Source organism: Vombatus ursinus, unplaced genomic scaffold, assembly GCF_900497805.2.
Source record: "Vombatus ursinus unplaced genomic scaffold, bare-nosed wombat genome assembly UNPS02007284.1, whole genome shotgun sequence".
In the NCBI taxonomy this organism is placed as follows: domain Eukaryota; kingdom Metazoa; phylum Chordata; class Mammalia; order Diprotodontia; family Vombatidae; genus Vombatus; species Vombatus ursinus.
This window is the reverse complement of record NW_020947062.1, coordinates 27,757,997-27,774,710: the sequence shown is the minus strand read 5'-3', so window position 1 is coordinate 27,774,710 and position 16,714 is coordinate 27,757,997. Positions and strand designations below refer to the sequence as shown.

General features: G+C 33.2%; 1 protein-coding gene across 2 annotated transcripts in view; it reads right to left on the bottom strand.

Moving 5' to 3' along the window:
* The window catches only part of MAP4K5 (mitogen-activated protein kinase kinase kinase kinase 5), a 176,444-nt gene that overhangs the window by 37,051 nt on the left and 122,679 nt on the right, over positions 1-16,714 (bottom strand). For both annotated transcript variants that reach the window (XM_027849199.1, XM_027849198.1), the window contains exons 13-20: positions 16,455-16,533; positions 12,522-12,580; positions 11,131-11,198; positions 5,784-5,826; positions 2,232-2,376; positions 1,769-1,866; positions 1,557-1,598; positions 222-306 (exon numbers count right to left, since the gene is read on the bottom strand). In XM_027849199.1, coding sequence (XP_027705000.1) covers positions 222-306; positions 1,557-1,598; positions 1,769-1,866; positions 2,232-2,376; positions 5,784-5,826; positions 11,131-11,198; positions 12,522-12,580; positions 16,455-16,533 — 619 coding nt within the window. The remainder of the gene's footprint in view (positions 1-221; positions 307-1,556; positions 1,599-1,768; positions 1,867-2,231; positions 2,377-5,783; positions 5,827-11,130; positions 11,199-12,521; positions 12,581-16,454; positions 16,534-16,714) is intronic.

Sequence of the window (16,714 nt, the reverse complement as noted above, 5' to 3'; positions counted from 1 at the left end):
AAATCAATGAGGACCCACGTTATCTCTAGTTAGTTGCTTCCAATAAGTGCTACTATGAATATTTTAGTACATGTGGGATCTTCGTGCTTTCTTTCTCTGACACTAAGTCACATTTTTAAGGTAATCAGGGAAACTGGGAAAACTGAAATCACTAGATTCTTAATTCTATTACACTTGGAATTTTATTATGAATTTACAATAAAAAAATCCTGAAATTTTACCTTTTGTATCAGGATGTATCCAGGATGTTGCACAATTTATCTTCAAAGGACAACCATCAAAAACCTTTGAAAAACATGCTCCCATCTTTTAAAAAATAAATTAAAATGATTATTTACTTCAATATAGTCATCTCATATCTTTTTAAAAAATAACCCTGCTATAACTGGGGATCTTCAATCAAAGAAGCCTCTTCTTTCTCCCCCAACCCCATGTTCTACCTTTTGGGCATCAAGATGACACTTAACTATAACTGTGACATACACTATATTATTGCTTTCCCAAATTTTTATGGATTCCTATTTTATCTTCAATGTGAAAATATAAGCTATTTTATTGTAGGCTATATTTATATAGTGATTATATTTACTGTGAAATCCCCTTGTAAGACTGATATCACAGGAGAGGACTAACACATTTGTTTCATATCAGACAAAAACTAAAGGTACTCCCTGACAAACAATCTGCAAAAGTTCTGTTCACACAAATAGGTGGAATGCATCATTCCAAGGGCAAATTCTTTGTGGACCAGAAAGTGAGACATGTAGTCAAAACTGCTATTGGCAAGGTGAAAAACATCAGGTAGTTGCACCTCATTCCTACTAATGGCTAGATAGTAGGTGTGTTTATGATCAAATACACAAGAATTTCTCCCTTACCACACACCGGTCTCATAGGCACAATGGTGGTTACATTGCCAGACTAACGCCTATCTGAGCCAAAAGGATGTGAAACACTACTAGTATTACTTTAGTTAACATCTTTTGTGATTAAAAAGGTAATCTGTGAACTTCCATAATTTCTATGAAAAATGTATTTTAAATTTCAAAATAATAATTAAAAATAAAATCTTTGGAAAACAATACTTGACACTGGAATTCCCTAGAGTTATTTTTAGAAAATATTGACTTATGAATTATGATAAATAATGGTTAATTAATAGCATTTATATAGTACTTTAAGGCTTACAAAGCACTTTACGAATATTATCTCATTTGATCCTCACAGAACTCAAAGTAGGTGCTATTTATTATCCCCATTTTACAGATGAGGAAACTGAGGTAAACAGAGTTTTGTGACTTGTCCAGAATCACAGAGTTAGTAAGTATCTGAGGCAGGACTTGAACTCAGGTCTTCCTAACTCCAAGTGCTGAACTCCATTCATTATGACATGTAACTACTAAATACATGTTAACATTGCATTATAAATAACAGTATTCTATTATCCTACTTTACATTTCCACAATAATTTCCTTCCAATTAGATCACTCAATATTGAATAAATATATACTGTTACCAAACAAACACATGTCAATTTCATATAAAATATTTCTTACCAATACTTTTGGGGTTGGTGGAAGGCCATTGATGGCTGGTTTCTGTGGGAAAAAATGTTTTAAATATTCTAATATTGTATAACACATGGAAAAACTTCATATATGTATATATTAATTGTTAATCAGATAGGTCTAATTAATAACATTAAATATTCCATTTACATTGCAAATATATTACTTGTTTCAGATTACCAACGGCATGGAATACCTACAGGAAAATCTCGCTTGTCCTTTTTTCGTGGTAACTGTGGTGCTTGTCCTAATCCTCCTGCATTTTCACTAATCAGTTTCAAAACACCATCACCATTTCCTAAAAAGAATCATTAGTATAAAGGAAAATTACTGTATGAACAAGTATACATATTTAACACACACATTCTTCTTTTTCCATAATATTATGAGTAATGGGTAACCCTTGATTTGATTATGTTCTTTGTTACCAGATAAGGAAACTCAAATTTGGTGCCCTCTTCTAATATGTGCCAAGGACATATTGTCACTTTAATAGCAGGCTTAACACATGAAAATGTTTTGAACAGAAAATGGTTCTCCCCCCCCCAAAAAAACTAAACCTAAGTGGAAAAAAATAGCTGTTTTTTCAACTTTTCTAATATTTATCCATTTCCCAGTATTTGGCTCTGAAAAATTCAGGTCAGCAAACCCTGTTAGTCATACCAAGAGAGGAAGTCTCAATCCCAGGAATACAACTTTGTCTTCGGTGAACTTGTGGAGCTCTGTTCTCTGAACTGGGGCAATATTTTATGGTCGATGACTTTTCTTCATCTGGGAAACTGTCCTCAGAATAATAGTTTATCTTTGGCTAAAACAAGAGAATATAAAATGCTACTTAAATATACTTGGATTAAAAAAGGTTTTGTTCTATGCCCTGTTCTCCCTCTTCATTTGCTCACTTGGTGATTTCATCAGCTCTTGGGGATTTAAATATCATCTCTAGGCAGAAGACTGCCAGATCTGACATATCCATCCTGAGGCTCTCTCCTAAGCTTCCATCCTCCATCACCAACTATCTTTAGGACATTTTAAACTAGATGTCCTAAAAATATTTTAAATTTACTATGTACAAAATGGAACTCATTATCTTTCCCCCTAAACTCTTCCCTCTTTTAAAATCCTCTATTTCTGTCAAAGACCTTTCTGTCAGGCCTTCCCAGTCTTCCACTTGGCATCCTTGACTGTTCATTCTCTCTAACCCCACAGAGATAATAAACTAACAAATCTTACGATTTTGATCTTTATGGTATCTTTCACATATTATCCCTTCTCTCCACTCAGAGAATGACCACCTTAATTCAAGTCCTCATAACCTTTTGTTTAGATTACTGCAATAGCCTCTTAACTGGTCTCCCTGCCTCAAGCCTCTTACCATTCCTGTCCATCCTACACAATGCTACCTACACAGATTTTTTTTCCTTTCTGAAAAATATTTTATTTTTTTTCCAATTACAAACAAAACAGTTTTTAAACATTTTTCTTTTTTTAAACTTTGAGTTCCAAATTATCTCCCTCCCTTCTACTCTTTCTTGAGAGGGGAAGAAATCTGATATATGTCATATATGCGCAATCACATAAAACATATTTCCATATTATGTCATTCTGTAAAAGAAAACAGACTAAAAAAAACATAAAAAAATAAGGAAAGCGAAAAACAGTATGCTTTGATCTGCATTCAGATTCCACCAGTTCTTTCTCTGGAGGTGGACAGCATTTTTCAACATTGGTTATTTGGAATTTACACACAGATTTGACAATCTGACCTACCTACTCAATCAATTTCAATTGCTTCCTATTGTCTTTAGGATAAAATATAAACTCCTCTGTTTAGCCTTTAAAGCCCTAAATAAAATAGCCTCAACCTATCTTTCCCATCTCATTAGATATCACTCTCTCTTTCACACTTTGTGAATCAGTCAAACTGGTCTTCTGTTCCTCACTCACAAAGTTTCACTTCCTGTCTCTTTGCCTTTGTCCTGGCCACCCCACATGCCCAGATAATACGCCATTCTTACCTTTGCCCCAAAGAATCTCATTCTTCCTTTAAGATACTGCTCAAGTACCATCTTCTGCATAAAGCCTTTTCTGATCCTCCCAAATGCTAGCACCCTCACTCTAAAACGACTATATATTTTATATATATATATAATAAATTATATTTTTATTATATATTATATATGTTATTATATTATATATAAAATCTACTATATTTTACTACTATATACTATATACTTGTATATCTGTCCACTTTGTATTTATGCTGTATATATTTTATGTCTCCTCCATTAGAATGTAAGATCTTTGCAAGGAGAGATTGATTATACTTACACCTTTAGCGTATAGTGCCTGGCACATAGTGGATGCTTAATAAATGCTTGTTTATTGTTTGATAAAAATGAAAACAATCAACTATCTGTCACTTAAGTACTCCAGAGATAAAAGTCATAAACGTTTTTCTTTCTAATGGCAGGACTCACTAAGAAATCAATTAATCAACAAACATTTGCTAAGCCCCTACTATGTGCGAGGCATTGTGTTAGGCACTAGATATACAAAGACAAAAGCAAAAACAGTCCCTCATTTCAAGGAGCTTACAACCTAACCAGGAAAGATAACATGAGGAAGAAATACATTACAGGGAGGTGAACATCCAGTAGTAACTCACAGTGTTGAAAAATGGAATGTTGTGTATGAAGAATAGCAAGAAGACCAATCTGGTTAGATTTTAGTGTCTATGGAGGAGGAATAAGATTGGAAAGGTAGTTTGAGGTTAAGTTGTGAATAGTTTTATATTTCATCCTGGAGGGAAAGTAGCAACACAGATGTTTACTCACTAGAGGAGTGATATGGTTAGAACTGCATGTGAGGAAAATCAATTTGGCTGTTGTGTAAAAAATATGGACTGGAGACAGGAGAGACTTTTAGGAAGGGAAACCAATTAAGAGGAGAATGGAACAGTCCAAAGTTAAGAAGTAAAGAGGACCTAAATTAGCATGGTTTCTGTTTAAGTGCAGATAAGTGGTCACATGTGAGAGATATGGAGATAGAAAGGACAAGATATGGTAAACTGACTGGATGTGCAAGTTGAGCAAAAGTGAGGAGAGAAGGATAACATTCAGAATGTAAACCTGCGTGCCTGGAAGGATGGTGATTTCTTTCACAGTAATGGGAAATTTCAGAAGATGGGAGGATTTGGGAAGATTAGTGCATATAATTAATGAGTTCTATTTGAAATGCCTATAAGAAATCTAGTTCAAAATGGGTATTATTAATGTGGGACTTGAGCCCAGAATAAAGACTAATACTAGATATATAATTCTGCAAGTCATTTTAAGAGATAATAATGGGCACTGATAAGGTCATCAAAAGTAAGAGAATGGTTTCAATTTCCTCATCTATAAAATGAGGGAGCTGAATTAAAAGATTTCTGAGGTCTCTTCTCACTCTCAACCTATAAAACTATGAGTTTATAACATGGTATGTCAAGGAGTGATCCAAAGGACTTGGTAACATTAGATAAGAGAAGTGAGGGAAAGGTTAAGAGCCGAAGTTATAAAAGGTTTTGAATTAGAAGCAATGGATTTGGGAAGGAAGAAAATAAACTCAGTCTTGGAAATTGTGCATTGGAGTACCACACAGAAAACCAGGTGAATGTCCTATAGAAATTTAAAGATATAGGTCTAGATTTTACACCATACATCACAGTATAAGTTGTAAACCCACTGATGAAAAGCATGAAAGCTCTGACGTGCTCCATTTCTGACTAGGACTGGTTCACCCCTCCTTATTCAACCTGGTGGTCCCCTACTCCTGGGTGGGGTGCTTAACATACTGGTGCTGAACTTAGTGCGGTCACCCAATAGGCTTTAGCCCTATCGTAGCTCAGAACTCCCAAGATGAAGCAATCCACCAGCCTGCCTCCCCTTGTAACAGGGATCACAGGCATCCACACCTTTTACGTACATTCTGCAATATATTTATTATAAATATAAACTTTATATTTGTTAAGTGACACAGTTGAATCCATCAACTATACTGAGATTTTTCTTACTCCCATGGAATTCATAGAAGATACATACTAGATAGCCGGTATTGTTTTTTTTTTTTTTAATTAGAAGAAAGTTTTCAGTTGAAGTTCAGTTGTTTTTTATTTTGACAAAATTCAATTATTTACATAAAAATATTTTAAAACTTCACAATAACTTTGCAACTTACCTTAGGAGGTAGTGGTGGTGGTACTGCATGCTTCAAAGTTGACCTAACACAAGGAGAATAGGATCTTGTAGAAAACATAAATTCAGGGAACATAAAATATTATCTTCTATAAATCAGGAAACTATTAGATCTAGAAACAAATTCTAAGTGGGTATGAAGAAACCTGATTCTCCTTGGAAGGCATATAGGACAAAAAATACAGTTTACATATACACAAAGAAAAAAATCTTTTGGGACAATACTGTAAAGTCATCATAATTTAAAATACATTTTAATTTTTAATATATTTAAAATATGATTACAAAGCAATGAGACATTCCAAAGACTGCAAAGAAAACTGTCTCCTTATCAGAGTAGTCTCAATGTACTATCATTTATGTAATAGTTTATGGTTTACAAAGCAATTTTGTTTTTTTGCTTTTTGGTGAGGCAATTGGGGTTAAGTGACTTGCCCAGGGTCACACAGCTAGTAAGTGTCAAGTGTCTGAGGCCACACTAGAACTCAAGTCCTCCTGACTCCAAGGCTGGAGCACTATCCACTGTGCCACCTAGCTGGCCCTACAAAGCAGTTTTCTTAACAATCATTTGAAGTGTAGAATATTATCCCTATGTTACAAGTGAAGAAACTGAAGGATTAGGGGTTAAGTGATCTACCAGTGGTCATACAACTACTAAATATCAGGATTAGAACTCGTCTGGGGTTTTGTTTTACCTTTTTTTTTTTTTAAACCAGTTAACTATTCCCCTTCTAATTTTAACGACACTGATTTTTTTGGGGGGGGGTGCAAAAACCATAAAGTTTTTCATAGCCTGACCCCTTCTCACTTTTCCAGTCTTCTAACACCTTAATCCCTCTCCATATCCTCTATGATCTAGGGACAATGGCCCTTCTGTTCCTTGAGCAAGATAATCCAACTCCTGACTGCATTTTCACTGGCTGTTCTCCATCCCTAGAATTCTTTCTATCCCTATCTCCATCTTTTGGCTTTCTCTTTAAGTGCAAGCTAAAATCACACATTCTACAAAAAGAATTTCCCAGTCCCATTTAATGCTAGTTTATCTTAGATGTTTGCAAGTTGTTTCTCACATCAGACTGTGAGCTCCGAGACAGGAAGGCCTGTTTTGTGCCTTTCTCTTTATCCCAAAGACTTTACTTTGTTCCTAGGATTATTGACTTGGTGACTTTATAGATTGAGGCCATGTATTCATTTAGAGCTTATTGTGATATATGGTGTGAAAATGCTGATCTGAACTTGATTTCTGTCCAGTTTTCCCAGCATTTTTTGTCAAACAGTGAGCACCTGGGATCTCTGGGTTTATCAAACACTATGCTATTATTCTCATTTGCTTCTGTACCTTGTATCTGTTCCACTAATTGATTTTTTTCCTATTAATCTTGATCTTTTGTGTCTAGATGAATCCTTTGGTTAGTCTGATTGATGTGGCACTGAATAAGTAAGTTAATTTAGGTAATATTGTCATTTTTATTATATTGACATAGTCTAACCATGAAAAATTATCTTTTCACTTTTTTAAATATATCTTTAATTCTAAAATAAAGCTTCCAGCTAGACGGCATAGTGGATAGAGTCCTGGGTTTGGAGTCAAGAAGACCTGAGTTCAAGCTGGGCTTCAAACACTTAACCCTGGGCAAGTCATTTAACCTCTATTTACCTTAGTTTCCTCAACTGCAAAATGGAGATAATACTTGTAAAGCACTTGACACATAATAGGCACTTAATTCTTGTTCCCTCCCCTTTCCCCACTTCTAAAGAATGTTTTGTAATTGTATTCATATAGTTCCTCTGTAAGTCTTGGCTAGTGGACTCCTAGAATATTTTATACATTTTATAGTTAGGTGGTACACTGAAAGACCTGAATTCCTCTAGCCTCAGGCACTCATTGTGTGACCCTGGGCAGGTCACTTAGCCTCTGTCTGCCTCAGTTTCCTCATCTGTAAAATAGGGATAAAAACAGCACTTATGTCCAAGGACTGCTATGACAACAAGGTAATATATACAAAGCACTTTGTAAATCTTAAAGCACTAAATAAATGCTATTATTTCTTCTTGCTGGATTTTACTGATTGCTCTTTTAGTATCTGTTAATATAATGATGTGGTTTTGATTGCTTTTTTATTAACATGGTCGACTATGACTTTATCTTAATACTGAATCAACCTTGCATTCCTACTATACATCCTATCTGGTCACAACACACAATCTTTTTTACATGTTTCTTAAGTCATTTTACTAATATTTTATTTAAATTTTTGTATTGATATTAAAAATATCAATCATATTTTCTTTCTCTGTTTTGTCTCTCCCTGGTTTAGGTATCAAGACATCTGTATCACAGAAGTAACTTGGTAAGATGCCTTTTTTCTACATGTGATATTGGAATTACTTGTTCTTTGAAGGTAGGATAGAATGCACTTGTAAATCTAATCCTGATGTTTCCCCCTCTTTAGGAGTTACTTTACAGCTTGCTTCATTTTTCTGAGACTGAACTACTCAAATTCTCTGCTTCTTGTTCTATTAACTAAGTGTTTTATATTTTTGGTAATATACATCTATTTCACTTATATTGGCAGCTGTCTGGACATAGAACTAGACAAAATAGTTTCTAATAATTTCCCTTTTTTCCTTATTTGTTAAGAATTTCTCTTTTTTCATTTTTGATATTGGTAATTTTGTCTTCTTAAAATACCAGGCTATAAAATGGCTTCTTTTTTATTAGTTAAAAAAAAGCTTCTAACTTGAATTTCTACTTTGATGTTTAGTTGACCTTTTAAAATTTGTGGGTTTTCTAGATTTTTAAAAAGTTTGTATGCCTAATTCATTGCTGTTCTTTTGAAAAAACAGAACAAAACAGGAGATATTCCTCTCAGGATTTTTTGGCCGCATCCCAAAAGTTATGGCATATTGTATCACTTCCTTTTTTTTTTTTTTTTAATGAAATAATGTTTCCAAGATTTAATCTTTGACCTACCAATTGTTTAAGATTAAGTTATTTAATCTCCAATTAAAAGGACCTTTAAAATGACCTTTATTGAATATAATTTTTGTTGCACTGTGAATTAAAAGATATATTTAGTATGTTTGTGTATTTCCACATTAATATGTGCCCTTAACATGGTCAATTTTTGTAAAGTTGCCACACACAGATCAGAAATACATATATTCTTCTTGTGATCCCATTCAGTAAACTGACAGTATATTGTAACTTTTCTAAAATTCTGCTCAGGCCCTTATCTTCTTATTTATCTTTTTGGTTAGATTTGTCTAGATCTGAAAAGAGTACACCAAAATCTCCAAATTATTATAGTTTACTATTTCTGTAAAAAAACAAACTTTTTCCTTAAGTATTTAAAAGTTTGTCATTCAATACATACACCAAATATTGAAATTTATTATCTGTGGTGCTTTAGGCATACAGTAATGAAGTTTCCCTGTGTTTTCTCTTTTAATCATATTTATTTTTACTTTTGTCTTGTCAGAGGATCAGGATTATTATCCCTACTGTCACCTTAGAAATAACAGATTTTTCTCCTGTATTTTATTTAAACTCTTTGTGAGTCTTCTAGCTTCATGTGTACCTTACTGGATACTGGAAAGAGGAAGGGGAAGGGAATAAGCAAGCCATTTACATAGCGCTTACTAAGTGCCAGATACTGTGCTAAGCATTTTAAAAAAACAAGTATTATCTCATTTGATCCCCACAACAACCTTGTGAAGCAGGTGCTGTTATTATCCCCATTTTACATTAAGGAAACGGAGTCAAAGGTTAAGTGACTTGCCCAGGGTCGCATACCTGGTCAGTGTCTGAGGCCAGATTTGAAGTCAGGTCTTCCTCACTCTAGGCTCAGTGTTCCAAACAGTGAGCCATTCTTTCCCTGGATTCTGCTTTATAATACATCCTGCCATCCTTTTCTGTTTGATGGTTGAAGCCTATCACAATCATGTTATAGTTATAACTACTGAGTATTTCCCTACTTCCTATCTGCTTATACCTTTTTTCCCTTTTTGTACTCACTCACATACAATAAAGAAAGTGGTAAAAGAAAAGGAAAAGTTCAACATTCATTGTTTGTATTTCGTGGAATCTGTTCTGATATGGTCCTTCTCTTCTCCTCCCCTTGTCCAGTTCCTGATGATAGGTTCTCATCTTTTTTTCTTTCACTTTACTTCCCTCCTCATAATCCAGTCTTCAGGCTTGGAGTTTGTTTCACTTACAATTATCTAACTTGAATTTACTTTCCTTCTTAACTCCCACATCATGCTCACTTCCCTGTTTCCACCTGCTGTTGAGTTTTATTCATTTTTACACTAAATTCTTTGTATATGCTTATCTTCATCTTTCCTTTCTCTGGTTCTGATTAAAGTGATCTTCATGTAAGTAGTCTGCTTAACCCATCTCTTCCTCTGTATCAGGCCTGCACAACCTGTGGCCCACCAAATGATTTCCTCTACATATAAAAGATGTTTTCCTCTACATTTTTCGTGAGCCACCCAAAATCTGTAAGTGGCCTGTGGGCTGCAGGTTATTCAGGACTGCTCTATGTTGTATAGTCTTCTCTTGTACTTTGATTATAATAATCAGTTTAAACCCCCTTACTAATGTTTTTCTTCTCTAGCATATTCCTTTTTCCCTTTATTTTTCTTCTTATTAAAATATAATAAAATTATTTCCATGACTCTTGAAGAAATTTAAAGTTCTGAGGTGACACATTACTTTTCTCCCTATTCAAATGTAAATACTTCATCTTTTCTACCATATCACGCTATAACACTATCATAATTACTTGAAATGTTAATGACAAATTAACTTATTGTTAGTAAACTGAAAATACTAACCCACCTACTACATTATGCAAAAGCTATTTTTCAAAAATAAAATAAAAACATATATGTTTTTATATATATAAACATATATCTAACTACGAAAGGGCAGCTAGGTGGCACAATGGATAGAGTACCAGGCTTGAAGGCAGGAAGATTGATTTTCCTGAGTTCAAATCCAGCCTAGACACTTACTAGCTTAACCCGGTTTGCCTTAGTTTCCTCACTTGTAAAATGAGCTGTAGAAAGAAACGGCAAACCACTCCAGTATCTCTAACCCCTAAACAAGATCATGAAGAGTTGGACACGACTGAACAACAACACATAATTATGATAAGAAAATATAACCTTATACTAGTATTCAATCTGTAATGTTATTCAGGCATAATTAGACATTAACTACTTTCTCACTTGAAAGTATATAGATGAACAACACCTAAGAAGATTTGTAAAAGGCACCTTTTCTCAAAAAAGAAAAAAATTATCTATCATTATTAAGTCATTACCTGCTGGTGTTTGCACTATCTACAAAAGGATTCCACTGTAATGAAAAGTCTGTGTCACCTGACATTACCTAAGGAAATAAGAAAATACAATTTAATGTCATACACTTACTATAAGATGAATTATTGTTTGATTCAGGAAAAACAATATTTCTATTCGTTCAATCAATCCATCAATATGTATTTATTGAATATCTATTAAAAATGAAATAATCTTTAATTCATAAAGTGCTATATCCTAATGAGGAAATAACAAAAAACTACATATGTAACTACACTCAAAATAAATATAAAGAGAATAAATATAAATAAATACAAGTTAGTTAAATAAAATGTAGTCAGAAGACAGGGCACTAACAATAGGGAGTTGAGAAAAGATTTCACATGAAAGATGGTATCTGAGTTCTGTTCTTTAAAGAAGAGAGATTTTTAGGAGGTAGAGGTGAGAAGGGAATACATTCAAGGCATGGGGAACAGCCAGTGAAAATGTACATAGATGACACTTGTGTTGTATATCAGAATAGAGAGCACTAGTTTAGCTGAAATGCAGAGAGTAGTAGGGGGAGAGGCGTTAATGAAAAATAGGGTTGGAAAAAAGGGTAGGGCAAAGTTGCAAGTCCAAAAGAAATGAGATTAGAACAGCAGCTCAAAAGATAAACTAAATGTCAAAATGTTATAGTCTAACTAAATAAAAACCAATAATGTGAAAAATGCATCACCTATTTTTTAAAGGATAAAGCAAAACTATAACTAGATAAACTTTGTAATTTTAAAATAGAGAAGATAAGAGCAAGAAGTGATGAGGCTAGAAAAATGGAGATTCTCTTAAGCCCAGAACTATGTCAGATATTGTGTAAAAACAAATATACAGGTATATCTATCTATTTATACCTATGTCTACATATCTATACCTATATCTATCTCAAAGACAGACAGACTAGTTAAACCTTTTCCTTTCTAATTGGGAACATTTTTAACTTCATAAAATAAAGGCAAAGTTAAAAAAGTATCAATAAATTAAAGAATACTTAAAAATACCATAAGGCATAAAAGTAACACAGATAATTTACGACAAGTCTTATAGGAAGTAGGAAAGGAAAATAAGCCCTAACATTCAAAACATGGGAACCAACTACCTAGAGAGACCTCTGTTATAAAAGTCTAACAAGTTAAGTAAATATTTTCATTTGGAAAGAGGACAAATCATTTTTTAAAACCTGCTATCAAAATCCACACCTGAAGGTAATCTCATGCACAACACTTTAAAACCATTTCAAGTTAAAATTTTGAGTCTTATAATTTTCCATGTGTAAAATCAAATGATTGACATGAAATGAAGACAGCTATTTTGTTTGAAAATGAAAACAAAAGAGAAAAATTATTAAGACCTTTACCATTTCATCACGTGCTTCTGTTTCTTTTCTTAAAGGCGGTTCAAACTGTAGTTTGTCAACTGCAAAATACATGTTTAACAGATAATTATATTTCCAAATGTTCACTCACTAAAATTTTGATAAAACCTGTAAGAATTAATCTGTGTTGTAAGCCACTGTGGAAAAAATAAAAATGATAAAACCTACTGTTCTTTAAGAAACAGGTACACAAGATACACTTTACACATACTTTATAGCAAATTCAGATCGATGCAATAATACTTTTTTAAACTAATTTTTTTCTGTTATTTTACACTGGACATGAATATGAATGCTTACATAAACAAAGAAGAGAAAAAAGAAAATGAATTTAATTATACTCAACTTTTTAAAAAATTTAGTTTAAACTTAATTCAACACATTAGTGCCATAGCTGCAATGTTGCTCTGTAAATCTCCTGTTTTCTTCTGTGAATTTTCTTTAAATCTTTTCTTTGATGCTCTTTTTTTCTTCTTTTTTAAGTGTAGTTTGAGATATTAGAAACTAGTTTAAAAATCAGATTAGCTAATGTTTTATTCTTCCTATCCCTCAAATCTCCTAGTATAACTTGTTTATCCAATAATTTTTTTTTTGCTTTCAATTGTGTTAATCTCTAATGTCCCACTTTTCTATTTTTTAAATTTAGTTAGGGTTTTCTGATTTGTTGCTTTTCTAATTTTTTTTTAAAGTTGCATGCCCAATTCATTGATCTACTCTTTCTATATTTTGCCGATGAAAAGATTATGCAATATAAATTTTCCTCTACGGGTTGCTTTGGAGGCAGCTAGGTGTCACAGTGTTTAGAGTGCTGACTTGGGAATCAGGAAGACCTTAGATAGAATCCTGCCTCAGACACTAGATGTGTGACCCTGGAAAAGTCACTTAACCTTTCTCAGCCTCAGTTTCCTCAATTGTAAAAAGGGAATAATAACAGTACTTACTTCACAAACGTTCTTGTGAAGATCAAATAAAATAACATGTGTTAAGTGTTGCCAAACTTTAGAACACTATATAAGTACTAGCCAAAATCATTATCCCCAAAATCTTGGTATATTGTCTTTTTCCTTTGATGAAATTATCTAGTCTTTTTTAAGATTAGTTCTTTTGCCTATCAATTCTTTAGGATCAAATTATTTAATCTCAAATTAATTTGAAACCTTTTTTCAAAGGTCCCTTATTGATTCTAATTTTTATTACATTGTGGCTGATAAAAATTTAGTATTTCTGTTTTTCTTTGTGAAACTTTTATGCTCTAGCACAGGGTGACATGTGGCCTCAAGGGCAAAGGTTTCCCACCCCTGCTCTAGCACATGGCCAATTTTCGAAAAGGTGGCATGAATGGCTAAGTTATGTATATTCTTTTCCACTACCAATGAGTAATCCTGACTCCTCTTTTTTTTTTTTTAAGGCAATTGGGGTTAAGTGACTTGCCCAGGGTCACACAGCTACTAAGTGTCGAGTGTTTGGTCTGAGGCCAGATTTGAACTCAGGTCCTCCTGACTTCAGGGCTGGCACTCTATCCACTGCACCACCTAGCTGCCCCACATCTGACTCTTCTAAAGTTCTATTAAAGCCCCTTAACTTCTCCTGTTCACTTTTCTGTTGGATTTGTCTAGGTCTAAAAGGGATATATTAAATTTTGCTGTTTATTTGTCCTTCTAATTTGATTAACTTTTAATTTAAATATTTGCATGCTCTGCCATGCAGCTTACACATATGTAATTTCTAATCAACAAATTTATTAAGCTCTTCCTATGTGGTAAGAACTGTGTTGAACATTGGGGATATAAAAGAAAGGCCCTTCCTCATTTCTAAAATATATAGAGGGGCAGCTAGGTGGTGAAATGGATAGAGCACAAGCCTGGAGTCAGGAGAAGTTGAGTTCAAATCCGGTCTCAGACACTTAACATTCACTAGCTGTGTGAATCTGGGCAAGTCACTTAACCCCAATTGCCTCGAAAAAAATAAAATAAAATAAAATATATAGAGAACTAAGTCAAATTTATAAGAATACGAGTGATTCTCCAATTGATAAATGGTCAAAGGATATGAACAGGCAGTTTTCAGATGAAGAAATTAAAGCCATCTACAGTCATATGAAAAAATGTTCTAAATCACTATTGATTAGAGAAATGCAAATAAAAACAACTTTGAGGTACCACATCATACGTATCATCTTAGCTTACATGACAAAACAGGAAAATGATAAATGTTGGAGAAGATATGGGAAAACTGGAACATTAATACATTGTTGGTGGAATTGTGATATAACTGTGATCCAACAATTTTGCAGAGCAATTTGGAACTATGCCCAAAGGGCTATAAAAATGTGCCCTTTGACCTAGCAATAACACTTCTAGGGCTATATCCCAAAGAGATCACAAAAATGGGAAAAGGACCCATAAGTACAAAAATATTTATAGCAGCTCTTTCTGTGTTGGCAAAGAATTGGAAATTGAGGGGATGCCCATCAACTGAAGAATGGCTGAACAAGTTGTGGTATATGAATGTAATGGAATACTTTTGTGCTATAAGAAATGATGAGCAGGCAGACTTCAGAAAAACCTGGAAAGACTTGGATAAACTAATAATGCTGAGTGAAGTGAGCAGAACCAGGAGAACATTGTACACAGCAACAGCCACATTGTTCAATGACTAATGTTGACAAGACTTAGCCCTTCTCAGCAGTGCAAGGATCTAAGACATCTCCAAAGTTCTCATGATGGAAAATGCTATCCACATCCAAAGAAAGAACTATGGAGTTTGCAGATCAAAGTATACTATTTGCTATTTTTTTCTCTTCTATTTTGTTTTGTTTCCTCTTTCTTGTGGTTCCTCCTATTGGTTCTAATTCTTCCTTACAACATGACTAATGTGAAAATGTTTAATAGGAATATATATGTAGAGCCTATGTCCGATTGCATACTGTCTTCGGGAGGGAGGTCAGGAGGAAGGGAGAGAAAATTTAAAATTCAGAATCTTATGGATGTGAATGTTGAAAACTAAAAATAAATAAATAAATAAATAAAATATAGTGAGTTTTGGAGTTAAAAAAAAAAGAAAGAAAGAAAGAAAGGTCTTTAAAAATGGCCCATGACTTTAAGGAGCTCAAAATCTAACGGAGGAGACAACATGCAAACAGCCCAAGAATAGAGGACAATATGTCTGTATGCATATGTGTATATTATATATGTGTATATACACACATATAAATAAAATCTGAAATTCTATAGTACTATTTATACTCATTAAATGGATTTTTATCACCTATGCCCATCAATTATACTAACTATTAAGCCTACGTATACTATAAACAGAATCTGGTCTTATGTCGTAAGTGTTAATAAATTAAATCTCTACATAGCATGCTTACTTATGTTTATTTGGTAGTTTAAAAAAATCACTGGTTTAAGAGGGGGATGGCTTAATTCAATTTTGAATCTTTTTCAAGGCAGATATTACATCGAATTGAGATATGTCAAAATCAATAAGTCTTATAACCATAATGTCTACTTAAAAAAAAAATTTAAACATAACCACTGAAATAAAGAGAAACAACAAAAATCGAGTGCTTCTAAAACCTGTGATAAAGGCATATGCTTATATCCTAGCCTTTCAAAAAATAACTCTTTTCTATAATCTTTCTCTAAAAATCATGTATAGATAACTAATTTTTTAAAAAATAACACCTAATTTCCATCATAATTCTTCGCTTTAACAAAATAATAAAAACACATCAAACTAAGATGAGGTAATTAAGACTGCAAAGATAAGCCAAATTTTGGTATTATTTTGTCAGAAAATAATTTTGAAAATCTATAATTATACATTCAGCCCTGAAAATTCTTTAAGAAATCCAAGAACTTTTAACCACACAACATCACAGACAAATTAATCTATATTGTAAATACATACAGTTTATCTCTGATGCTGTTCGTTCAGCTCTGACATTCCTGTTTGTAGACCGAATAGTATGACGAACAACTGCATGGGGCTGTAAATGTAACACCACAAAACAATTGAATTTCAACAACTCTTTTGTAATTTAAGTTTTCCAAAAACTTAAAAATTATGAAAATCAAGTATAAGTTAAATGAAAATTCAAAGAAAAAATATAATGGATATAGGGAATAATTTTGACAATTGTGATTAGTCAAAGGCTTCCTAAAGAGTAA